Below are 27266 nucleotides of genomic sequence, written 5' to 3'. Positions count from 1 at the left end.
TGAGAAGTTGTTTTCTTTGGGTAAAATCCTAGGAGTGAAATTCCTGGGTCAAATGGTATTTCTATTTATCATTTTTTGAGGAACCTCCATACTGCTTTCCACAATGGATGAACCTAGTTTACATTCCCACCAGCAGTGTAGGAGGGTTCCTTTTCTCCGCATCCTCGCCAGCGTTTGTTGTTTCTTGTCTTTTGTATCTTGGCCATCCTAACTGGTGTGAGGTGATATCTCATTGTGGTTTTAATTTGCATTTCCCTAATAATTAGTGATGTGGAGCTTCTTTTCATGTGCCTGTTGGCCGTCTGAATTTCTTCTTTGGAGAAGTGTTCATATCCTCCGCCCATTTTTTTAATTGGGTTATCTGCTTTTTGGTGTTAAGGCATCTGAGTTCTTTATATATTTTGGATGTTAACCTCTTGTCAGATATGTCATTTACAAATATATTCTCCCATACTGTAGGATGCATTTTTGTTCTGCTGATGGTGTCCTTTGCTGTACAGAGGCTTTTTAGCATGATGTAGTCCCGTTTGTTCACTTTTTGCTTTTGTTTCCCTTGCCTGAGGAGATGTGTTCAGGAAAATGTTGCTCATGTTATATTCAAGAGATTTTTGCCTGTGTTTTCTTCTAAGAGTTTTATGGTTTCATGACTTACATTCAGGTCTTTGTTCCATTTAGAGTTTACTAATGTGTATGGGGTTAGGCAGTAATCCAGTTTCATTCTCTTACATGTAGCTGTCCAGTTTTGCCAACACCAGTTGTTAAAGAGGCTGTCATTTCCCCACTGTTTATCCATGGCTCCTTTACTGTATGTTAATTGACCATATATAGTTGGATTTATACCTGGGCTCTCTAGTCTGTTCCATTGGTCTACAGGTCTTTTCTTGTGCCAGTATCAAATTATCTTGATTACTGTGGCTTTGTAGTAGAGCTTGAAGTAGGGGAGCATAATCCCCCCTGCTTTATTCTTCCTTCTCAGGATTGCTTTTGCTATTCGAGGTCTTTTGTGGTTCCACATGAATTTTAGGACTTTTCACTCTAGTACGTTGAATAATGCTGTTGGTATTTTGATAGGGATTGCATTGAATCTGTGGATTGCTTTAGGCAGGATGGCCATTTTGACAATATTAATTCTTCCTATCCACGAGCATCGGATGTGTTTCCATTTATTGGTGTCTTTAATTTCTCTCATGAGTGTCTTGTAGTTTTAAGAGTATAGGCCTCTCACTTCCTTGGTTAGGTTTATTCCTAGGTATTTTATTCTTTTGATGCAGTCATGAATGAAATTGTTTTCCTGATTTCTCTTCCTGCTAGTTCATCATTGTGTATAGGAATGCAACAGATTTCTGTGTATTAATTTTATATCCTCCACTTTTGCTGAATTTAGACATTAGATCTAGTAGTTTTGGAGTAGATTCTTTAGGGTCTTTTTGTAAAATGTCATGTCATCTGCAAACAGTGACAGTTTAACTTCTTTATCAATCTGGATGCCTTTTGTTTTTTTGTGTTGTCTGATTGTCGTGTCTAGGACCTCCAGAACTATGTTTATGTTCAATAAAAGTGGTGAGAGTGGACTTCCTTGTCTTGTTCCTGATCTTAAAGGAAAAGCTTTCAGCTTCTCACTGTTAAGTATGATGTTGGCTGTGGTTTTGTCATATATGGCCTTTGTTATGTTGAGGTACTTGCTCTCTATACCCATTTTGTTGAGAGTTTTTATCATGAATGGATGTTGAATTCTGTTGAATTCTTTTTAAGCTTCTATGGAGATGATCATATGTTTTTTGTTCTTTTTGTTGGTATTCTGGATGATGTTGATAGATTTTTGAATGTTGTACCATCTTTGCATCCTGGAATAAATTGTACTTGATCATGATGGATGATCTTTTTGATGTAATTTTGTATTTGGGGTGCTAATATTTTGTTGAGTATTTTTGCATCTATGTTCATCAGGGATATTGGTCTGGAACTTTGTTTTTTTGTGGTGTCTTTGCCTGGTTTTGGTATCAGTAGAGTTTTTTAAAATTGAAGTATCTGATACATAATCTTATGTTGGTTTCGAATACAAGACAAACATACAATTAGATCTCTAAGCAATACAAACTTGAAACCTCTTAAATAAATGTACTTCCTTAGCAGTTTTATCTTCATATTTTTATGATCTTTCATGATATTTTCCTGCCCAGTTTTGTTTGCTTTTTAAAAACCAAACATCCAAACTAATTTTTATTGAATGTATTTTGTATTCTCTATTGTTATTATTAACTACTAAAATGATAACCTTAAAAATGTGTTTAGGTCTGCATGAATTTGATGCGTTGAAGGATCCTGAGGTGAATGAATTTCGAATCAAAATGCGCAAATTCAGTGAAGAAAAGATTCAGTCTCTTGTGGGATTGTCTTGGATGGATTGGCTAAAGCAGACATATCCTCCAGAACATGAACCGTCAGTTCTTGAAAACTTAGAAGACAAACTTTATGGAGGAAAACTCATTGTGGCTGTTCATTTTGAAAATCGTCAGGTAATATATTACTTGAAGAAATCATTGTAATAAATATGTTATTTTTATGTGAATGCATCACCAATTGTAGAGGATGCTGCTGCTCACTGAGTAAAAACACTATTACAAAGAGTATTTTTAGGTTTAAGATGTAAGTAAATACAGAATTACGTATAACAATCAAAAGTGACACATCCTTTGCATATGTGAATTTTTGATGCAGTGGTTTATTAGTCTAGATTGTGGCCTGTTGGCTGTAGATTGTGGCCTAAACTGTTGGCTGAGAGTAGTTTAGAGATCATGTAATCAGACCATATGTATAATAATAAATCTTTTCACCATCCCTTATATTCTGTGTCTCTGACCAAATATATCCAGGGCTAGGCGTAGTTCTTTGCCTACTTTTTTTCCTTTCATTTCCTTTTTAAAAAATTTTTTTTATTAAGATATTATTGATATACACTCTTATGAACATTGCACATGAAAAAACAATGTGGTTACTACATTTACCCATATTATCAAGTTCCCACCCATATCCCAATGCAGTCACTGTCCATTAGTGTAGTATGATACCACAGATTCACTATTTGCCTTCTCTGTGTTACACTGTTTGCCCCATAAACCCCCACACCATGTGTACTAAACATAATACCCCTCAATCCTCTTCTCCCTCCGTCCCTCCCCACCCGCTGTCCCCCACCCCACCCCTTTGATAACCACTAGTCCCTTCTTGGAGTCTCTTGAGTCTGCTGCTGTTTTGATCTTCAGTTTTGCTTTGTTGTTATACTCCACAAATATGGGAAATCATTTGGCACTTGTCTTTCTCTGCTTGGCTTATTTCACTGAGCGTAATATCTTCCAGCTCCATCCATGTTGTTGCAAATGGTGGGATTTGTTTCTTTCTTATGGTTGAATACTATTCCATTCTGTATATGTACGACATCGTTATCCATTTATATACTGATGGCTACCATATCTTGGCTATTGTAAATAGTGCTGCAATAAACATAGGGGTGCGTATGTCTTTTTGAATCTGTAAGTTGTATTCTTTGGGTAAATTCCAAGGAGTGGGCTTCCCAGATCAAATGGTATTTCTATTTATAGTTTTTTGAGAAACTTCCGTATTGCTTTTCACATGGTTGAACTAGCTTACATTCCCACCAGCAGCATTTGTTGCCAGCATTTGTTATTCTTAGTCTTTTCGATGCTGGCCATCCTAACTGGTATAATAAGGTGATACCTCATTGTAGTTTTAATTTGCATTTCCCTGATGATTAGTGACGTGGAGCATCTTTTCATGTGTCTGTTAGCCATTTGAATTTCTTATTTGGGGAATTTTCTGTTCATATCCTCCACCCATTTTTTAATCAGGTTATTTGCTTTTTCGGTGTTAAAACGTATTAGTTCTTTATATATTTTGGATGTTAACCCCTTTTCAGATATGTCATTTGCAAATATATTCTCTCTTACTGTAAGATGCCTGTTTGTTCTGTTAATGGTGTCTTTTGCCGTACAGAAACTTTTTAGTTTGATGTAGTCCCTTGTGTTCATTTTTGCTTTTGTTTCCCTTGCTCGAGGAGATGCATTCAGGAAGAAGTTGCTCACGCTTATATTCAGGAGATATTTGCCTTTGTTGCCTTCTAAGAGTTTTATGGTTTCATGACTTACATTCAGGTCTTTGATCCATTTTGAGTTTACTTTTGTGTATGGGATTAAACAGTAATCAGGTTTCATTCCTTTGTATGTAGCTGTCCAGTTTTGCCAACACCATTTTTTGAAGAGGCTGTCATTTCCCCATTGTATGTCCATGGCTCCTTTATCATATATTAATTGACCATATATGGTTAGGTTTATATCAGGGCTCTCTAGTTTGTTCCATTGGTCTATGGGTATGTTTTTGTGCTAGTACAAAATTGTCTTGATTACTGTGGCTTTGTAGTAGAGCTTGAAGTAGGGGAGTATAATCCCCCCTGCTTTATTCTTCCTTCTCAAGATTGCTTTGGCTATTTGAGGTCTTTTGTGGTTCCATATGAATTTTAGAACTATTTGCTCTAGTAGATTGCAGAATGCTGTTAGTATTTTCATAGGAATTGCATTGTATCTGTAGATTGCTTTAGGCAGATGGCCATTTTGACAATATAATTCTTATCCATTAGCACGGGATGTGTTTCTATTTATTGGTATCTTTTAATTTCTCTCAAGAGTGTCTTGTAGTTTTCAGGGTATATGTCTTTCACTTCCTTTGCTAGGTTTATTCCTAGGTATTTTATTCTTTTTGATGCAATTGTGAGTGAAATTGTGTTCCTGATTTCTCTTTCTGCTAGTTCATCGTTAGTGTATAGGAATGCCACAGGTTTCTGTGTACTAATTTTGTATCCTGCCACTTTGCTGAATTAATATATTAGATCTAGTAGTTTTGGAATGGATTCTTTAAGGTTTTTTATGTACAATATCATGTCATCTGCAAACAGGGACAGTTTAGCTTCTTCCTTGCCAATCTGGATGGCATTTATTTCTTTGTGTTGTCTGATTGCTGTGTCTAGGACCTCCTGTAGTATGTTGAATCAAAGTGGGGAGAGTGGGCATCCTTTTGTTCCTGATCTTAAAGGAAAAGCATTCAGCTTCTCGCTGTTAAGTATAATGTTGGGTGTGGGTTCATCATATATGGCCTTTATTATGTTGAGGTACTTGCTTGCAATACCCATTTTGTTGAGAGTTTTTATCATGAATGGATGTGGAATTTTGTTGAATGCTTTTTCAGCCTCTATGGAGATGATCATGTGGTTTCTGTCCTTTTTGTTGATGTGGTGGAGGATGTTGATGGATTTTGAATGTTGTAGCATCCTTGCATCCCTGGAATAAATCCTGCTGGATCATTATGGGTGACATTTTTTATGTATTTTTGAATTCAGTTTGCTAATACTTTGTTGAGTATTTTTGCATCTATGCTCATCAGAGATACTGGTCTGTAATTTTCTTTTTTTGTGGTATCTTTCCCTGGTTTTGGTATTAGAGTGAATCTGGCCGCATAGAATAAGTTTGGAAGTATTCCCTCTTCTACTCCCTGGAAAACTTTAAGGAGGTTGGATAGTAGGTCTTCATTAAATGTTTGATAAAAAAAACTCAACGGTGAAGCCATTTGGGCCAGGTACTTTGTTCTTAGGTAGTTTTTTGATTACCAATTCAATTTCCTGCTGGTAATTGGTTTGTTCAGATTTTCTGTTTCTTTCTGGGTCAGCCTTAGGAGGTTTTATTTTTCTAGAAAGTTGTCCATTTTCTCTAGGTTATCCAGGATGTTGGCACAAAAGTTTTCATACTATTCTCTAACAATTCTCTGTATTTCTGTGGTGTCTGTATTGATTTTTCTTTCTCTTTTCTGATTCTGTTTATGTCTGTAGACTGTCTTTTTTTCTTGATAAGTCTGCCTAGGGGTTTATCTATTTTCTTTATTTTCTCGAAGAACCTGCTCTTGCTTTCATTGATTCTTTCTGTTGTCTTATTCTTCTCAATTTTATTTCTGCTCTAATCTTTATTATGTCCCTCTTTACTGACTTTGGGCCTCATTTGTTCTTCTTTATCTAGTTTTGTTCATTGTGAGTTTAGTGTGTTCATATGGGATTGTTCTTCTTTCTTGAGGTAGGCCTGTATTGCAATATACTTTTCTCTTAGCCTGACCTTTGCTGTGTCCCACAGATTTTGTGGTGAAGAATCATTGTAGACATTTGACTCCATCCATATATTACTTGATCTCTGTTTTTATTTGGTCATTGATCCAGTGATTATTTAGGAGCATGTTATTGAGCCTCCATGTGTTTGTGGGCCTTTTTGCTTTCTTTGTACTATTTAGTTCCAGTTTTATACCTTTGTGGTCTGAAAAGTTCGTTGGTAGAATTTCAATCTTTTTGAATTTACTGAGACTCTTTTTGTGGCCTAGTATGTGGTCTATTCTGGAGAATGTTCCATGTGCAGTTGAGAAGAATGTGTATTCTGCTGATCTTGGGTGTAGAGTTCTGTAGATTTCTGTCAGGTCCATCTGTTCTAATGTGGTGTCTCTGTCTCCTTACTTATTTTCTTTCTGGTTGATCTGTTCTTCAGAGTGAGTGGAGTGTTAAAGTCTCCTAGAATGAATACATTGTATTCTATTTCTCCTTTTAATTTTCTTAGTATTTGTTTCACATATGTAGGTGTCCCTGTGTTGGGCGCATAGACGTTTATAATGGTTATAACTTTTTGTTGGATTGACCCCTTAATCATTATGTGATGTCCTTTTTTGTTTCTTGTGACTATCTTTGTTTTGAAGTCTATTTTGTCTGATACAAGTAGTACAATTCCTGCTGTTTTCTCCCTGTTACTTGCATGAAATATCTTTTTCCATCCCTCCACTCTTAGTGTGTGTATGTCTTTGGTTTGAAGTGAGTCTCTTGTAGGGAACATAGAGAGATGTTGTTTTTTTATCCATTCAGTGACTCTTGTGTCTTTTGATTCGTTCATTCAGTCCAATTACATTTAATGTGATTATCAATAGGTATGTGTTTATTGCCATTGCAGGCTTTAGATTTGTGGTCACCAAAGGTTCAAGGTTAACTTCCTTACTATCTAAGAGTGTAACTTAACTCACTTACTCTGCTACTACAAACAAAATCTAAAGGTTCTTTTTTTCTCCTCCTTTTTCTTCCTCCTCCATTCGTTCTGTATTAGGTATCACATTTTGTCTCTTTGTCTATCCCTTGATTGACTTTGGGGACAGTTGATTTAATTTGGCAGTTGCTTAGTGATTAACTGTTCTACTTTCTTTACTGTGGTTTTATTACCTCTGGTGATAGCTATTAAACCTTAGTAACACTTCCATTTATAGCAGTCCCTCCAAAATACATTGTAGAGATGGTTTGTGGGAGGTAAATTCTGTCAGCTTTTGTTTGTCTGGAAATTGTTTAATGTCTCCTTCAGATTTAAATCATAATCTTGCCGGATAAAGTATTCTTGGTTTGAGGCCCTCTGCTTCATTGCAGTAAATATGTCATGCCACTCCCTTCTGGCCCGTAAGGTTTCTGTTGAGAAGTCTGATGATAGCCTGATGGGCTTTCCTTTGTATGTGATATTAATTCTTTGTCTGGCTTCTTTTAATGGTCTGTCCTTATCCCTGATGTTTGCCATTTTAATTACTGTATGTCTTGGTGGTGTTTCTGTTGGGTCCTTTGTGTTGGGAAATCTGTACACCTCCATGGCCTGAGAGACTATCTCCTTACCCAGATCAGGAAGTTTTCAGCAATTTCCTCCTCAAAGGCACTTTTTATCCCTTCTTCTTTCTCTTCTTCTTCTGATACCCGTATAATACAAATATTGTTCCATTTGGATTGGTCACACAGTTCTTTCAATTTTCTTTCATTCTTAGAGATTAATTCTTCTCTCTGTGCCTCATCTTGTTTGTATTCCTCTTTTCTAATTTCTATTTTATTTGTCATCTCTTTCACCATATCTAATCTGCTTTTAATACCCTCCATTGTGGTCTCCAACAATTGGATCTCTGACCAGAATTCATTCCTTAGTTCTTGAATATCTTACTGTACCTCCATGGCCATGTTAATCATTTTTATTTTGTACTCCCTTTCAGGAAGATTCATCTGGTCAATGTCATTTAATTCTTTCTCAGGAGTTGTATTAATAATTTTACTCTCACCCAGGTTCCTTTGGCATTTCATATTTGTATCTGGGGCTGCTCAACCCCAGAAGCAATGTCAGGTGTAGCAAGGGATTAGTATTGGTGTCTGGGGGGAGGAAAGTGCTGTTTCCTGCTTCCCGGCTGCTATGCCCGCTCCTCCTGCCTCTGCATATGGATCTGTTCTTTCTGCAAGTGGCTGGAATCTTACACTCTCCAGGTATTCTACCTGTCTTAGCTTTCCAACCCCCTTATCATGAGATTATCATGAAAGCTCTATGAAGCATAGGTTTGTGCTCCCAGAGCAGATCTCCGGAGTTAGGTATTCCGCATTCCCTGGCCTCCACTCCCTCCTCGCTCCGTTTCTCTTCCTCCCACCGGTAAGGTGTGGTGGGGGGTAGGACTTGAGTTCCGCCAGGCCATGGCTTCAGTATGTTACCCAGTTACATAAGGTTTACTCTTTTCTCCAGGTGTATTGCAGTTTGGCAAAGCCCTCTTTCTTGGTGCTCTTTCAGGATTCATCATCTTAATTATATTTTCATATTATATGCAGCTTTAGGAGGAGGCCTTTCTCTGACTCTCATGCCACCGTCTTTAATCCCCTTCTCTGCCTCCTTAAGCAGCACATTTTTACTCTGGGCAAGCCACATACTGAAATTTTGAATTAAAAATATTTAGAAAATTCAAACTAGTTTAATTTGATTTCTGTCTGTCTGGTAATACTTTCCTGTCTTGGGTAAGTATCCACTCAATCTTCCCTTCATTTTACATGCCTAATACTCATATAGTTCAAATGTAACCAAAATAGTTCTGTTTGGTTTCCTTTCCTTTTGGTATTATTCTAAAAGTTCTTCGACTCTTGGATTATGTAGTCAAGTGAGATTATTAAATTATTAAAGAATTTTGGGAAGTAACAGAGTTTATAGCTTTTTATTTAGGAAAATAAAATCACTTAAAACATTCAAAACAATTGTTTATCCACCCAACACCATTTCTTAAGTGGATAAATATTTTACAACCAAAGAAAATAGGAATGATAGGATCTCAAAATAAAGGACTGTTGGTAACCTACTCTATCATACATGCATTTTCTCTTGTGCTTCTCCCACTTCTATAATTTTCTCATTTGGCCATTTTCACTATCACTGCTGATGACCAACACTGGGAAGCAGCATGTGGGAAACACTAAAAGTGAAATGAAATATAAGAAAGTTTTCATGTAGATTAAAAAATGTCTTTTCAGGATTGGTAAGGGGACAGACAACATTTTCTTGGAAAAACAAGTGAAATTTTACATGACCATATAGTTAATATCAACCAGCTATAAAACATGCCTCTTAAAAAGCAACATAAATGTGATCATAGAACTGTTGTGTCTGAATTTTACAGAACAATAGTCCCAGCCATAGATCACAGATGAATTATTTTTAATTCCAAGAACCATAGTTCTAAAGGATGCCAGTAAACCTGAGCAGCAATTTTAAACTTGTTTTTTACTATAACCAGCATATATGGAATAATTATATCAATAAAAGGATGGGCAAATGTAATTTTCAATAGTCTCCTCTGTTTTGGGAAATTGGAATGGTAGTGGAGGTGGTAAAAGGGGGTAGAGAAAATTGGGGAAAATTGTAGAGAATATATCAGAGGCATGGGTAGAAATTTCAGAAACAGTGAAGCGGTAAAGAGTAAAACTGTCAAGAATAAGTATTTCCTCATCTGTGTATCACTATTGGAATAACTGCAGTTGAAATCATAATACAAATAGTCACTAATGAACTGTGTATTCTTCCATGTTCAACTGGAGTATCTGTCTGCATTCATATGTGTAGTGCTTGTTAGATAGTCTCTATAGCTATTTGTGAGCTTTGAGCAATACAATACAAACTTGATTGCCCAGGAAAATTACAAGTCTCATGAAAGATGCAGTGTTTTGTGAAGTATTTGAAAGTGATGTTGGAAAACTGCTTCAAATACAGGAGAAACTGATCAAGTTGAGTTCTGCCCCAGTCAGTCCCATTAAAAGTTTATACAAAGAATATTAACAGGGTGATGACTCACCAGTGGTTCTTCAAAAGGCACAAATTTTAATTATCAAGGGATTAAGATAGGTCTTTGAAGCCCTTGATACTGTATACAGTTCCCTCATATAAATGTACATTTATTGTCATCTTGATTGCATCTGCCTCATAACTGGTGAGGATTAATCTCTTTTCACATATTTAAGAAAGATTTGGAGGGTGGAGAGAAAGATGGTAGAGTTGGAAGGCAAGGCAGAAACCTCCTCCCAAAAAGAAAAGAAAGTACAACACATACAGTTAAGCCTGAAAGCAACCTGGGACTGTAGAATAGACCACACCTATACCTGGGGAAGAAGAGAAGACCACATAGAAAAGGGTAAAGTTGCAAAGCCTCTATCAAGCAGAACCTAAGCCCTCCCCCTACCCCCAGCCCACAGGAATGGAGTGGGGAGGCAGTTGGAGCTCAGGCACCTGCACACCTGGCCCTGGAGTTCTATTCCCTGAGCATGAATCCACTTTACATTGGTTTCTGGTGATTAGTGGGGTTTGACACCAGGGACAGGTGAACACTGGGAGGCTGAAACTCCAGCCACTTCTGGAGGATAGGCATGCTCCACTGGTCCTGATACACAATGCAGAGGTGGCAGTTTGAAAAACTTGTCAGCAGTGGGAGGGGTACTAGAGGGCAAGTGTTGGACGGAGTTCTCTCTGCAGAAGAAAGGTTAGGTGGACATATCAGTCCAGCCTTCCCTTGGCCCAACATGTTGGAAACTCTTGGGAGCCCCAGATGCTCCATCCCCCTTGCTGGCAACTCAACCCTGAGTTCCCCTCTCTGTGTGCACTGCAGGTGAACCAGCCTACTAAGCCAAGCAGAAACATCAGACTTTACTGGCAGAGGGGAGAGTCTCCCAGCTTTCTTGGCTCAATTTCAGTCCAGCCAGGGAGGTGCCTGAAGGAGCCAGCCCCGAAAGCCTCTTCCTTCCTGCGGGTGTCCAAGCCCACTGCTGTATGTCATGTCCTGCCTCAGTGCAGCACAATGGCCCCTCCCACCCATTAACCCTCCAGCCCTGCCATCACTGCAGGGTAGGCAAAGGGCTGCCCTCTTAACAGCATCCGAGCAGAGGCCTCTGCTTGAATCACACAGGTGGCTGAAGCAATCTTCCTGGCGCTGCAGCCTACTAGCAGCAGTCAGATAGAAAGGGAGTCCTTCCCACTACACAACAACAATGGCGCTCTACTGCCAAGCAGAACCCAGGCACTGGAGAATAAAAAAGTCTTGAGCTTTTGGGCACCATAGGATGATGCCTCCTTCATGAAGCTATCACTTGGGTGGCCAGGAAGTATATCAGATCCATCTAATACAAAGGAAGAAACACAGAAACCCTGACAAAATGAGGAGGCAGAAGAGTATGTTCCAAACAAATTAAAGGAAAAGACACCAGAAAGAGGGCCAAGTGAACAGAGATCACCTGTTGTCTTGATAAAAGGTTTCAAAGTGAAAGTCATAAACACTCTCAATGACTTACAGAAAAATATTCAAGATCTCAGGGAGGACTTCAACAAAGAAGAGCTGAAAAAGATCCACTAGGAGCTGAAGAATATAGTAACTGAAATGAAACATACAATGGAGGCATTTAAGAGTAGATTACTGCAAGTAGAGGGGATAGTCAGCGAAATGAAAATTAGAGGAACACAATAATGCTGAGGAACAGAACAAATGATCTTTAGGAATGAAAGAATGGTAAGGGAGCTGTGTCAGCAATCCAGATGAAGCAATACTCGCATAATAGGGGTACCAGAAGGAGAAGAGAGAGACAAAGGGATAGAACATCTCTGAGGAAATAATCATTGAAAACTTCCCCAATTATGGAAAGGAAATAGACACTGAAGTCATGGAGGTTCCGAGACCCGTAAAAAAATGAACCCCCAGGAAGACAACACCAAGGCATAATAATTGGAATGGCAAAGATCAAGGATAAGGAGAGAGTACTGAAAGCAGGCAGAGAGAGAAGAAAGATTACTTATAAAGGAAACACCATCAGGCTATCAGCAGACTTCTCAACAGAAACTTTCCAGGCTAGAAGTGAGCAGCATGAAATATTTATTGTACTGAAATGAAAGGACCTCCAGTCAGGAAACCTCTACCTGGCAAAATTATTATTTAAATTCAAAGCAGAGATTAAACAATTTCTATATACACAAAAGTTGAAGGAATTCACCACCGTTAAACCAGTCCTACAGGTTATGTAAAAGAGACAGCTATCAATGGGAATGTTCCTAACGCTAAATAACTTTCACCAGAGAAAACAAACTCACACTAAAGGTGGTAGACCAATTAATTACCAAGCAACTATGAAGTTAAGCAAAATCAAATATATACAATATCAGTCAAGGGATACACATAAAAAGTGCAAATTATGGCATCTAATTAAGTGTGGAGGAGAAGGAGCGAAAAGATATTAGGTTGTGTTTGAAATATAGTAAGCAGCAACTTAATATAAACTGTTACATAGAAAGGAAGCTATCCTCGAACCTTTGGTAACCACAAAACTAAAGCCTATAATAGACACACATGGAAATTTTAAAAAGAAATCTAATCACAACACTAAAATCCATCAAACAACAGAGTATAGGAGAGGAAGAAAGGAACAGACAGGAGCTATAAAAACAACTGGAAAACAATAAAATGGCAATAAGTACATATCAACCAATAATTATCTTAAATGTAAATGGACTGAATGCACCACTCAAAAGATGTAGAGTGGCAGAATGGATAAAGAAACAAGGCTTCCTAAACTCATTTCCGACACAAAGACACACACAGACTGAAGTGAAGGGATGGAAGAAGATAAACATGTAATAGGGAGGAAAAAGCAGGTGTGGCAGTATTTGTATCAGACAAAATAGATTTCAAAACAAAGTGAGAAGGACAAAGGAAGGCCATTACTTAATGATAAAGGAGTCAATCCAGGAAGAGGATATAACCACTATGAATATCTAACTACCCAACATAGGAGCACCTAAATACATAAAACAACTACAGAATTAAAGGGGGAAATAGATTATTTTGTTTGATTATGAGAGGATTCAGGTATTGCTAAATAATGTTTAATATAACTCTAGAATTTATGATGAAGAGATTTAATAATTTCTACCACAACTATTGTTCCTTTTCATTAGATAAAATTTATTTCTTTTTGTATGTTTGTAAAATTGGACAGTATTGTTAATTTGTGGTTCAGTTGGTATAAAGTATAGATCTCCTTACTAGTGACAATATATAATTATTTTCTTAGTATGGACTACATTAGAACAACAACATGAGTAACCTTAAAAAATTTTTTTTATTTTTTTCCATTTTGGTACAATTAACCTACAATTACATGAGGAACATTATGTTTACTAGACTCCCTCCATCACCAAGTACCCCCCACAAACCCCTGTCCATAAGTGTAGTAAGATGCTGTAGAATCACTGTCTTCTCTGTGTTGCACAGCCCTCCCCGTGCCCCACCCCCCACATTATACATGCTATAATGCTGCCTTTCTCCCCCCCACCCCCACCCCCACCCTTATCCCTCCCTTCCTACCCATCCTCCCCATTCCCTTTCCCTTTGGTAACTGTTAGTCCATTCTTGGGTTCTGTGTTTCTGGTGTTGTTTTGTTCCTTCAGTTTTTTCATTGTTTATATACTCCACATATGAGTGAAATCATTTGATAGTTGTCTCTCTCTGCCTGGCTTATTTCAGTGAGCATAATACCCTCTAGCTCCATCCATGTTGTTGCAAATGGTAGGATTTGTTTTCTTCTTATGGCTGAATAATATTCCATTGTGTATATGTACCACATCTTCTTTATCCATTCATCTACTGATGGACACTTAGGTTGCTTCCATTTCTTGGCTATTGTAAATAGTGCTGCAATAAACATAGGGGTGCATATGTCTTTTTCAAACTGGGCTGCTGCATTCTTAGGGTAAATTCCTAGGAGTGAAATTCCTGGGTCAAATGGTATTTCTATTTTGTGCTTTTTGAGGAACTGCCATACTGCTTTCAACAATGGTTGAACTAGTTTAAATTCCACCAGCAGTGTAGGAAGGTTCCCATTTCTCCACAACCTCACCAACATTGGTTGTTGTCTGTCTTTTGGATGCTGGCGATCCTTACTGGTGTGAGGTGATATCTCATTGTGGTTTTAATTTGCATTTCTCTGGTGACTAGCGATGTGGAGCATCTTTTATTGTGTCTGTTGGCCATCTGAATTTCGTCTTTGGAGAACTATCTGTTCAGGCTCCTCTGCCCATTTTTTAATTGAATTTTTTGTGTTTTGTTTGTTGAGGTGTGTTAGCTCTTTGTATATTTTGGATTTCAACCCTTTTTCGGATCTGTCATTTATGAATATATTCTCCCATACTATAGGATGTCTTTTTTATTCTATTGATGGTGTCCGTTGCTGTTCAGAAACTTTGATATAGTCCCACTTGTTCATTTTTGCTTTTGTTTCCCTTGCCTGGGGAGATATGTTCATGAAGATGTTGCTCATGTTTATGTCCAAGAGATTTTTACCTATGTTTTTTTCCAACCGTTTTATGGTTTCATGACTTAACATTCAGGTCTTTGATCCATTTCAAATTTACTTTTGTGTATGGGGTTAGACAGTGATCCAGTTTCATTCTCTTACATGTAGCTGTCCAGTTTTGCCAGCACCACCTGTGAAGAGGCTGTCATTTCCCCATTGTATGTCCATGGCTCCTTTATCATATATTAATTGACCATATATGTTTGGATTAATATCTGAACTCTAATCTGTTCCACTGGTCTGTGGCTCTGTTCTTTGACAGTACCAAATTGTCTTGATTACCGTGGCTTTGTAGTAGAGCCTGAAGTTGGGAAGCAAGATGCCCCCTGCTTTATTCTTCCTTCTCAGAATTGCTTTGGCTATTCTGGATCTTTGGTGTTTCCATATGAATTTTAGAACTATTTGTTCCAGTTTGTTGAAGAGTGCTGTTGGTATTTTGACAGGGATTGCATTGAATCTATAGATTACTTTGGGCAGAATGGCCATTTTGATGATATTAATTCTTCCTAGCCAGGAGCATGGGATGAGTTTCCATTTGGTAGTGTCCTCTTTAATTTCTCTTAAGAGTGTCTTGTAGTTTTCAGGATATAGGTCTTTCACTTCCTTGCTTAGGTTTATTCCTAGGTATTTTATTCTTTTTGATGCTATTGTGAATGGAATTGTTTTCCTGATTTCTCTTTCTATTAGTTCATTGTTAGTGTATAGGAAAGCCACAGATTTCTGTGTGTTAATTTTGTATCCTGCAACTTTGCCTTATTCCTATATCAGTTCTAGTGGTTTGGAGTGGAGTCTTTAGGGTTTTTTATGTACAGTATCATGTCATCTACAAATAGTGACAGTTTGACTTCTTCCTTACCAATCTGGATGCCTTGTATTTCTTTATTTTGTCTGATTGCCGTGGCTAGGACCTCCAGTACTATGTTGAATAACAGTGGGGAGAGTGGGCATCCCTGTCTGGTTCCCGATCTTAGAGGAAAAGCTTTTAGGTTCTCGCTGTTAAGTATGATGTTGGCTGTGGGTTTATCATATATGGCCTTTATTATGTTGAGTTACTTGCCTTCTATACCCATTTTGTTGAGAGTTTTTTTCATGAATGGGTTTTGAATTTTGTTGAATGCTTTTTCAGCATCTATGGAAATGATGATATGGTTTCTGTTCTTCTTTTTGTTGATGTGATGGATGATGTTGGATTTTCTAACTTTGTACCATCCTTGCATCCCTGAGATGAATCCCATTTGATCATGGTGTATGATCTTAATGTGTTTTTGAATTGTTTTCTTATATTTTGTTGAGTATTTTTGCATCTGTATTCATCAGGGATATTGGTCTGTAATTTTCTTTTTCAGTGGCGTCTTTGCCTGGTTTTGGTATTAGAGTGATGCTGGCTTCATAGGATGAGTTTGGATGTATTCCCTCCTCTTCTACCTTTTGGAAAACTTTAAGGAGAATGGGTATTATGTCTTCTGCATATGTCTGATAAAATTCCACAGTGAATCCATCTGTCCCAGGGGTTTTGTTCTTTGATTACTGATTCAATTTCTTTGCTCGTAATGGGTCTGTTTAGATTTTCTGTTTTTTTCTTGGTCAGTCTTGGGAGGTTGTATTTTTCTAGGAGGTTGCCAGTTTCTTCTAGGTTTTGCAGCTTGTTAGCATATAGATTTTGTAGTATTCTCTTATAATTTTTTTTTTCTGTGAGGTCCTTCGTGATTTTTCCTTTCTCATTTCTGATTATGTTTATGTGTGTAGATTTTCTTTTTCTCTAGTAAGTCTGACTAGGGACTTACCTATTTTGTTTATTTTTTCAAGGAACCAGCTTTTGGTTACATTAATTTTTTTTGTATTATTTTATCGTTCTCAATTTTATTTATTCTTTGATCTTTTTATGTCCCTCATTCTGCTGTCTTTGGGTGTCATTTGTTCTTCTTTTTCTAGTTTCAATAATTGTGACTTTAGACTATTCATTTGGGAATGTTCTTCCTTTGTTAGATCGGCCTGGATTGCTATATACTTTCCTCTTAGAACTGTCTTCACTGCATCCCACAGAAGTTGGGGCTTTATGCTGTCGTTGTCAGTAGTCCCCCTATATTGCTTGATCTCTGTTTTAATTTGGTCATTGATCCATTGATTATTTAGAAGCATGTTGTGAAGCCTGTACGTGTTTGTGAGCCCTTTTGTTTGTACAATTTATTTCTAGTTTTATGCCTCTGTGGTCTCAGAAGTTGGTTGGTACAATTTCAGTCTTTTTAACTTACTGAGGCTTGTTTTGTGGCCTAGTATGTGGTCTATTCTGGAGAATGTTCTATGTGCACTTGAGAAGAATGTGTATCCTGCTGCTTTTGTGTGTAGAGTTCTGTAGATGTCTGTTAAGTCCATCTGTTCTAGTGTTTTCTTCAATGACTGTGTCCTTACTTATTTTCTGTCTGGTGGATCTGTCCTTTGGAGTCAGTGGTGTGTTGAAGTCTCCTAGAACGAATGCATTGCATTCTATTTCCTCCTTTAATTCTGTTAGTATTTGTTTCACATATGTTGGTGCACCTGTATTGGGTGCATATATATTTATAATGGTTGTATCCTCTTTTTGGGCTGACTCCCTTGTCATTATGTAATGTCCTTCTTTATCTCTTGTTACTTTGTTTGTTTTGAAGTCTATTTTGTCTGATACTAGTACTGCAACACCTGCCTTTTTCTCCCCATTGTTTGCATGAAATATTTTTCCATCCCTTTACTTTTAGTCTGTGTCTGTCTTTGGATTTGAGCTGAGTTTCTTGTAAGCAGCATATAGATGGGTCTTACTTTTTTATCCATTCTGTTACTCTGTGTCTTTTGATTAGTGCATTCAGTGCATTTACTTTTAGGGTGATTATTGAAAGATATGTACATATTTCCATTGTATGATTTCGATTTGTGGTTACCAAAGGTTCAAGGTTAGCTTCTTTACTATCTGTCTAACTTAACGTGCTTATTAAGCTATTGTAAGCACAGTATGATGATTTTTTATTTGTCTCCCTTCTTATTCCTCCTCCTCTGTTATTTATATGTTAGGTGTTTTATTCTGTGTTCTTTTCTGTTTCCTTTGACTGCTTTTGTGAGTAGTTGATTTTATTTTTTGCCTTTAGTTTGTGTTTGGTTGGTGTGCTTTCTTTGCTGTGATTTTATTTTCTGTTGACATCCATTTAGCCTTAGGAGTGCTTCCATCTAAAGCCGTCCCTCTACAATACCCTGTAGAGGTGTTTTGTGGGAGGCAAATTTCCTCAGCTTTTGCTTGTCTGGGAATTGTTTAATCTCTCCTTCATATTTAAATGATAATCGTGCTCGATACAGTATTCTTGGTTTAAGGCTGTTCTGTTTCATTAAATTAAATATATCATGCCGTTCTCTTCTGGCCTGTAAGGTTTCTGTTGTGAAGTCTGATGATAGCTTAATACGTTTTCTTTTGTAGCTGACCTTTTTTCTCTCTCTGGCTGCCTTTAATACTCTGTCCTTGTCCTTGATCTTTGCCATTTTAATTATTATATGTCTTGGTGTTGTCCTCCTTTGGTCCCTTGTTTTGAGAGTTCTGTGGGTTTCCATGGTCTGCGAGACTATTTCTTCCCCCAGGTTGGGGAAGTTTTCAGCAAATATTTCTTCAAATACACTTTCTATCCCTTTTCCCTCTCTTCTTCTTCCGGTACCCCTATAATGTGTATATTGTTCTGTTTGATATGTTCGCACAGTTCTCTTAATGTTCTTTCATTCCTGGACATCCTTAATCTCTTTCTGCCTCAGCTTCTCTGTATTCCTGTTCTCTGATTTCTATTCCATTAACGGCGTCTTGCACCTCATCCAGTCTCCTCTTAAGTCCTTCCAGTGATTTTTTTATTTCTGTATTCTCTGTCCCAACTTTATCCTTTAACTCTTGCATATTTCTCTGCAGATCCATGAGCATGGTTATGACCTTTCTTTTGAATACTTTTTCAGGGAGTTTGGTTAAGTCTGTCTCCCCAGGCTGTCTCTTGGGGGTTATCTGGATAATTTTGGCCTGGACCAAATTCTTTTGCCTTTTCATGGTGATAGAGCTAACTGTAGGCAGGTAGCGTGTGTGTCAGCTGGGAGAAGAAAGTCCTTTCCTGCTTTTTGGTCGCCTTGCCCTTCTCTGCTGCCTGTGTCAGTTACCCGCACTCCTGGAGCAGCCTCCAGGGTAATCCCCTTAGCTGCTGTGTGTGGGGTCTCCATCAGGGTAGTGCAGAGCCCTGTGGGCAGTGGCATGCATGCCAGTTGTGCTCTCCTTCGAGAGCTGCCCCCCCGCTGGGCAGCTGTGTGCTGGCAGCGGCCTTCTGGTCTGACGCAGGCGGCATTGCGCTGGGAGGAGATTCTGGGTGGCTGCTGGGGGCGTGGCTGCACCTGGGCCAGTCCGCCGCTGCCACCTCCGGTTCGCCTGTGCTGCTTGCCTGCCGCAGCTGCAGCCACTGGCTCACCTGGGTCATTCCTTGGCTGCTCTGGCACTACCATCGCACGCGGGCCTCTCCAGGGCTCCTTTGACGTTGCTGCCGCTGACGCATGTGGCCGCTCTGCTGCTACTGGGCCAGTGTGTTGGAGTTTGTGCCAGTCGTGGGAACAACTGGCAGGGTGCTTATCTCCATGAGGGGCTTCAGAGCTGTGCTGCCGCCCAGGGGGTTAGATTGCCTAGAGTTCCCCGGAATTCATTGGTGCTGGGCTGAGTGTGCCTGGACAATTGCATACAGTTGTGAGGTCCCTGTCCTTTTAAGATTTTCAAAAAGCACTGACTTTTCTTTTTTCCTGAGGGGCTGTTTGCGGGGACCCGCTCCCAGGTTTTCTTTTCTGTTTCTCCAATATCCAGCACATCATGCTCTGCGTGTCTGCACTCCTGGTGCGAATTACTGGAGCTGGTTTCTTAAGAGTCCTGGTCTTTCAGTCCCTCTCTGGTCCAAATCCTTTCCTCCGAATCTTTTTTTCAGTGGTGGTGGTGGGGGTGCTCGGGTCCCGTCGGGCCGGGGCTTGTATCTTACCCACTTCGTGTGGTGCTGAGTTCTCGCAGATGTAGATGTAGCCTGTCTGTTGTACTGTGTCCAATGGTCTCTCTTTTTGGAATAGTTGTATTTGTTGTATTTTCAAAAATATATGTGTTTTTGGGAGGAGATTTCCACTGGACAACTCACTCCGCCATCTTGGCTCCTTCCCATGAGTAACTTTTTAAAAAATATACAGGGAAATGTGTGTAGTAAACTGTTGATAAGCATAAGTAAGACATTTGTAAACTAGTTAAATCTGTATCAATCTGACCTGTGGGAGCTGTGGTACTCTCTAAAGTGACTTGCAAATTACTAGAATGTGTACAAATTCGATATGGCCACATTATATTTAAAAAACAGAAAACTTGACTGAAATATCAAGTGTAAATGATGAACATTTGTTGATATTATGTATGGCTGTATATAATGAAGTAATAAGTACAAATATAAAGGCTTATTTTTTTAAGTAAAAATATAAAATTCTTTTTTTTCCCTACCCCCTTTTTTAGGATGTGTTTAGCTTTCCCATATCTCCTAACATGAATCCTATCAAAATAAATGAATTGGCAATCCAAAGATGTTTGACTTTTCATGGGAAAGAAGATGAAGTTAGCCCCTATGACTATGTGTTGCAAGTCAGTGGGAGAGCAGAGTATGTGTTTGGTGATCACCCACTAATCCAGTTCCAGGTAATGTGTGTTAACTATAAATTGACCAGAGAAACATGTACATATATTTAATAATTTAAAGTTTTGATTGAAAAACATTGTGGCATAGTAACATTTGAAACCTATAACAAATTATACAGAATTAAATGATACCTTTAATTTTACCTACCTGTGAGGTAAACATTGTTAACATATTGGCATGTTTCCATCATTTTACTTGCAGTTGTAGTTATTTTAGCATAATGATTATATATGTTCATGTATATATCGATGTGTTTTCATTTTGCTCTTGGTTAAGTGTTATAATTTTCTATAGTATTATGAATTCTTAATAAAATTTGTTACAGCTTCCCACTATTTCACCATGTAAGCAATGGTTTAGATATGAAATATTCTGGGGGAAGTAAAAAATATTTTGATTAAATAGTTACTAATTATATAAAAATTTATTTGTGATTATCAGTTAACTAGGGAAAGTAATAGTAAAAATTTTCATTTTGAGTTAGAAAATTTCTAATTTTCAGTGTATCTGTATAATCTCTGGTACCCCCCCTTTTAAATTTTTGCTGTATGTAATAAGAATTTTGTAAGCATTAGGCCTAACCATCCTCAAAACCATCCTTTATCTTTGAGATGTTTATATCCAGTTAATCATGAATTCTTTAGTTTATGCTTTATGGAAGACACTGAAGTGCCTCAGATTATATCTGTAGTAAAGGGATTTAAACAAGATATGTGAAATGTTAACACTTCCCCTTCCATAAGGTATGCTATTTAATGAACAGGATCCCGGCTTTAACTTTCAAGGATGCTAGGCTAAGTGACAAGTTACAAGTAAATACTAAAAGAATTTTAGAAGTATATGTGTTTACTGTTATTTTTATTTTTGTTGTTTTAAGCAAGAGGTATATATAGGCATGCGACATATTAAGTGATGTCTGTTTGAGAATAAGGAGCTGTGATTTATTAGCAGGTAACAGGATTTCACACCTTTCTTTTCACATTTTTAGCCCCTTAATTTTTATAGTTTAGTAGGTAGGAAGTCGAGCAGCAGTTACAGCTTATGTGCATAGCTTCGGGAGCTGTAATATTCTGACAGTAAGTGCTTGAAATCTAGCCCATGAGAGGAAGAAGACAGTTTGATGATAGCATAGAAATACTGACTTTATTCCTTTTGTGCTCTGTCATCCTTTAAGTAGCCCCTGCCTTTTCACACTTTTTTTTTAACCTTAATAAGTGGAGGGTGTAGTGTTTTGTCAGAACTAGAATTTGTTATTATAAAGAAAAATAAAGGTGTGTGCATTTTTTTACAAGGTCATGAGATAAAATATGTAGGCAACGGAATGTGAAGGAAATGGAATGATACATCTCTTAATAGTGAAAAGTTTTTGAATAAATGTATTTGTAGTAAATATGTCCCTTCTACAAATTTGTTTTCAAAAAATTTTTAGTGGCTCTGAATTGAATATATTACATTGAATTTGTATCTGTATAGGAAATTCTTCTGAGGAATACACTGGATTTCTGTTCAGTTTGTTAGGACTCTTCGGTTATGTGAATAACTACCCCTTTTATTACATGCCTCTGTAGACTCATCCTGGTCTCATAGAAGTAAAACAGAGCATCAAACTGGGACGACCAGTAGGTTTTTTGTTGGGGAGACAGTAATGGTTGCCTGCAGCTGTGTACTGGAAAGGAACCAGGTCTACCTCTAATACCTATTGGAAGTGAAGTTGGCTAGCTCAGGACTAAAAGAAATGGCCACATGTATACTCTACTTGTTCACTTTTCCTGACTGACTGGTCAAAACTAGCACGTGATATCACAGTCTATGACAATCATGTCCTATCCCTAGAAAAGTACACTGATTGGTCAAACTGTCAAGTATTAGGTGCAGAGAAGAGAAGACAATGTAGATTTATGCACATATTTCTTCAGGGTTTAGCAAACAACAAAAAAGTTCGGTAGATTTAAATCCAGGTCTTAAATATACTAGGTGTATAACTTACCCTTCTGCTTTTCAGCTCTTTAATCTTATAGTAAGGGAGAAAATCTTTCTTACAGAGTTGTTATAAAGATTAGCTATAATGTTATAAGACGTGTCTAGTTCAGTTATGAGGCACTTAGGTGTTCAATTAATGATAGCTATTTTATATTACAATTTTAATTTCTCATATTGTTGACATTAAGTTCTTGTTCAAGGTAAATTTTCACCATGTATTTGATACAGTATTGTTCATCTTAATTTTATTCTTCTATTTATTCTTTATTCTTGAGTTAAGTATTTACTTGAAAATCTTCACCTTGTTCTTTTCTTGCTGCTGTAGTATATCCGGAACTGTTTAATGAATAGGTCCTTGCCCCATTTTATACTTGTGGAATGTTGCAAGATCAAGAAGATGTATGAACAGGAAATGATTGCCATAGAGGCTGCCATAAATCGAAATTCATCTAACCTTCCTCTTCCTTTACCACCAAAGAAAATGAGAATTATTTCTGTAAGTTTCATGTGTGAACCTTTGGTAACCCCAAAAGGCATGTGATTTTGTTAGGTTGCATGCTTAAGCCTCACACATATTTTCTGTGTTCACTTCTGCTTCTCTATAAACCAGTGCATATTTGCCAAATGATCCATTACCATTTTTTAAAAACTATCTTTCCAGCTACTATTCATTTTATTACTCCACCTACATATAAATATATATATGCCACTTGTGTTTTTGGTGTTCTTCTGGTGCCAAAGGAAAATACCATTAAATTAGAGATGTTAAAATTAGAGCTAAACATAGTAAGTACTTCAGCGAGCAATTTGAGACATTCTAGTAGAAAACCTAGGTGTGCAGAAATAGTAGATTTATTAGTATATTTCATTTTTTCAACTTAGCTATATAATGATATTGGCATAATTTGCCTTTTTATTGAATACTTTCAGATTTTAAATGTATCAAAGGCACCATTTTTTATGTAATGTAATTTTTTTTTGTATAAACCAATTCTCCAGTGTGCATTCATTGGAACAGTTAGCAATTTTTAAATAGTTATTCAGTCTTAAGAAATTGTATGTTTAATCACTTCTTGATCATTAAGGTATCTGTATATTTAAGTGGTCAATTGTTAGTTCATCCAGTGCTTTTAATACTATTTTTTTTTGTTGTTTAATTTAGCAAATCTCTTAGCAGTACTGAAATGCTGCCTGTGTTTTGTCATGAGACTACATGCTAGTGGTTGTGATGCCTGATTGAATGTATGTAATTTTCAGTTGTTAGTTCAGAGGTCTATTTTCATTATTTTGCTTGGACATGAGAACTGATTAGATGATTTAATTGCAAGCATAGATATTAATTTCTTTCATTAAAATACTCTGTATTTCATTTTGTTTACAGCATATTTGGGAAAATAACAACCCTTTCCAAATTGTCTTAGTTAAGGGGAATAAACTTAACACAGAAGAAGCTGTAAAAGTAAGTACTTGTCAGGATTTGAATTTGTCATCTGCTCCATTGTTTGAATAACTTCTGATAGGTTCAAAGTATGTCACATTGGAGATAAAGTAATAGAATATGACAGTTTAAGAGAATTAAGAACTTCTGTTTTAAAATATGCTTTCAATAGTTCAGATGTGCTGGAGAGATTCACATTTTTGCAGTATATATTATGTAAAAGAATTGCTTTAGATCAGAAAATCAGCAAGTCAAATTTAAACCAGAATTATAGGTCACATGTTTCTATGCTAGCTTACTTCTTTCTCAGCCTTACTTAGAGCTGTACGCAGCCTCCTCTCCCAGGCTTTTTTTATCCTTTTAAATTTGCTGAACACAGAGAAAATGTAATACTATTTCCTGGAAGAAATTCAGATGACTACATTATAGACCACAAGTTACTAACACATGGGGATTTATTGTACAACCCCATACAATTTAGTAAAGACCTAGCAAGGAAGTTTGTCTCTAATTGTAAAGCATGCATTTTCCCCTGTTTTGCTTGGAAGGAAATTAAGTGAATAGCTTTGTGATCCAAGAAGGAGATTCAGTTAGTGTGAGATGTTTGCTGGCATGGGGATGTATACCCAGGATCACCTTGCTTCTAAATAGACTTTAAAGATTCTTTGGTTACCTGTCATTAAAACAGGGGCTTTTTTCTTCTCATGTTCTCAGCTAGATTTTAATTTTTAATGAGTGTGTTTATGACCAATTAGTTTTTGATTTCTATTTTAGTGGTAATCATACTTTTCTTGTTAATTTAAGTTTTCTTTATTAATGCTTTTCAAATTGCAGAAATATAACATGATTGTTGCAACAGTTAAAAAAGTCCAAACCTGATTATAAAAAGTTACTTATCTCTCCTCCTATCTCTTTACTATCGTGTTAGGATTCAAGGTCAACAAGCCTTGGGACTGATCTGTGTGTTCATACAAATATATGCCATATAGTTTGGAGACTGAAGGTGTTTTGGTTGTGTTTACTTTGTTGATTGGTTGGTTTGGTAAACAAAAAGGGAGATGATACTGTATTTTAGTCTACAACTTGATTTATTCACTATTTATAATGCATCTTGGGCATTCTTCTGGATTAGTATAAATTCAGGAGAATTCGTTGTGTATCATGTCCCTAAAGGCAGAAATCACGTATAGGCAAATCTACTCTCAAGAGATAGGGAACAGTATAGACATACAGTTTTGTCCAGTGTGTAATTTACATTGTAAAAATGGGAATTCTTACTTGTTCTTGCCATTTGTAGGATAGTTTATATGTCTTCTGTAGATAATGTATCAGTTTAATTCTTTTGTAGTTATTATTTCTCTATAGCCTTTTATTATTAACCAGGTTCTTCCTGGAGAAGACTTAAAGTAGCTTTCACTACATGCTTTAGTTTCCTAGAGAATTATGCTTTATTTCTTTGTCAGTAACGTTTTATTTCCATAGCTTTTACCACTTTCCAGTAGTTGTTTCAAACTGGATTGACTTTTGTTGTGTGTGGCCAAATGTTCTTATGAGTAATAGAATTAATGACATGTACTATTCAAAGTATTTCCCCTTCCACTCCATCTAGATCTCTACTCCTGTCTCCTTCCAGTGGGGTTATATAGTTGAATTTAAGTAAGTTAATGCAATTATGACATCACTTTCTTGTGGATGCACTTCACCCTTTGTTCTTTTTTTCTGTTGTGGGGTGTTTTGTTTTGTTTTTTTAATTTTAAGTATCATAGATATACAATCTTATACTGGTTTCAAATATACAAGTGATTCAACAGTTGCCCATATTATTAAATCCTCACCCCCCCAGTGCAGTTACTGTCAACATAGAAAGATATACAGAATCATTGACTGTATTCTCCGTGCTGTACTGCTATCCCCATGACCAACTTATTATTTTGAATTTAATTTAATTTTTTATTATTGATACACAACTTTATATTAGTTTCAGGTATACAATACAGTGGGTCAACAGTTAACCTGTATTATTAAATCCTCACCCCCCACTAGTATAGCTTCTATCTGTCAACATGGGAGGATATTGCAGAATCACTGACTATATTCTCCATGCTATACTACTATCCCCATGACAATCCTACATTATGACTGAGAATTTTTATGCCCCTTTGTGCCCCTTACCCTCTCTACTCACATACACAAACCCCTCCCCCATAGTAACCACCAGTTGCTTCTCAGTGTCTATAAGTCTACTGCTGTTTTTGTTCTGTTTTGCTTTGTATTTATATTCCACAAATAAGTGAAATCATATGGTATTTGTCTTTCTCTGCCTGGTTTATTTCACTGAACATAATACCCTTTAGATTCATCATGTTCTTACCAATGGGAGAATTTCTTTTTTATGCCTGAATAATACTTCATTGTGTATATGTACCACATGTTCTTTATCCGTTCATCTATTGATGGACACTTTGGTTGCTTCCACATCATGGCTATTGTAAATAGTGCAGTGATAAGAATAGGGGTGCGTGTATCTTTTCAAATCAGGAATTTTGTTTTCTTCATATAAATTCCTAGGAGTGGAATTACTAGGTTGAATGGTATTTCTATTTTTAGTTTTTTGAGCAACCTCCATATTGCTTTCGCAGTGGTTGTACCAATTTACATTCCTACCAACTGTGTAGGAGAGTTCCCTTTCCTCCATATCCTTACCAACATTTGTTATCTCATGTCTTTTGGATAGTGGCCATTCTAACTGGTGGGAGGTGATATCTCATTGTGGTTTTGATTTGCATTTCCCTGATGACTTAGCCATGTGGAGCATTTTTTTGTGTGTTTGTTGGCGATTTGTAATTTTTATTTGGAGAAATGTCTGTTTAGGTCCTCCATCCATTTTTACATTGGTTATTTGTTTTTTTGGTGTTTAGGCATATGAGCTCATTTTATATTTTAGATGTTAACCCATTATCAGGTAAATCATTTATGAATATATTCTGCCATACTGTAAGTTGCCTTTTTGTTCTGCTGATGGTATCCTTTGCTGTACAGAAGCTTTTTAGTTTGATGTAGTCCCACTTGTTCAGTTTTTTGTTTCCCTTGCTTGAGGAGATGTGTCCAGGAAAAAATTGCTCGTACAAGAGATTTTTGCCCATGTATTCTTATAAGAGTTTTATTGTTTTATGTCATACATTCAGGTCTTTGATCCAGTTCTAGTTTACTTTAGTGTATGGAGGTAGACAGGAATACAGTGTCATTCTCTTACATGTTGCTGTCCAGTTTTGCCAAACCGATTGTTGAAGAGGCTGTTTTTCCCCCATTGTATATTCATGGCTCCTATATCATATATTAACTGGCCATATGTAGGTTTATATCTGGGCTCTCTATTCTGTTCCATTGACCTATGGATCTC

General features: G+C 37.1%; 1 protein-coding gene across 9 annotated transcripts in view; it reads left to right on the top strand.

The window, feature by feature from the left end:
* Positions 1–27266, top strand: part of PIK3CB (phosphatidylinositol-4,5-bisphosphate 3-kinase catalytic subunit beta) — a 235823-nt gene that overhangs the window by 84693 nt on the left and 123864 nt on the right. For all 9 annotated transcript variants that reach the window (XM_036991629.2, XM_073232256.1, XM_073232261.1 and 6 more), the window contains 4 exons: positions 2293–2516; positions 20268–20447; positions 22754–22924; positions 23810–23887. In XM_036991629.2, coding sequence (XP_036847524.2) covers positions 2293–2516; positions 20268–20447; positions 22754–22924; positions 23810–23887 — 653 coding nt within the window. The remainder of the gene's footprint in view (positions 1–2292; positions 2517–20267; positions 20448–22753; positions 22925–23809; positions 23888–27266) is intronic.

This window comes from Manis javanica, chromosome 3 (genome assembly GCF_040802235.1).
Source record: "Manis javanica isolate MJ-LG chromosome 3, MJ_LKY, whole genome shotgun sequence".
NCBI lineage: Eukaryota > Metazoa > Chordata > Mammalia > Pholidota > Manidae > Manis > Manis javanica.
This window is presented reverse-complemented; position numbering and strand designations above follow the sequence as displayed.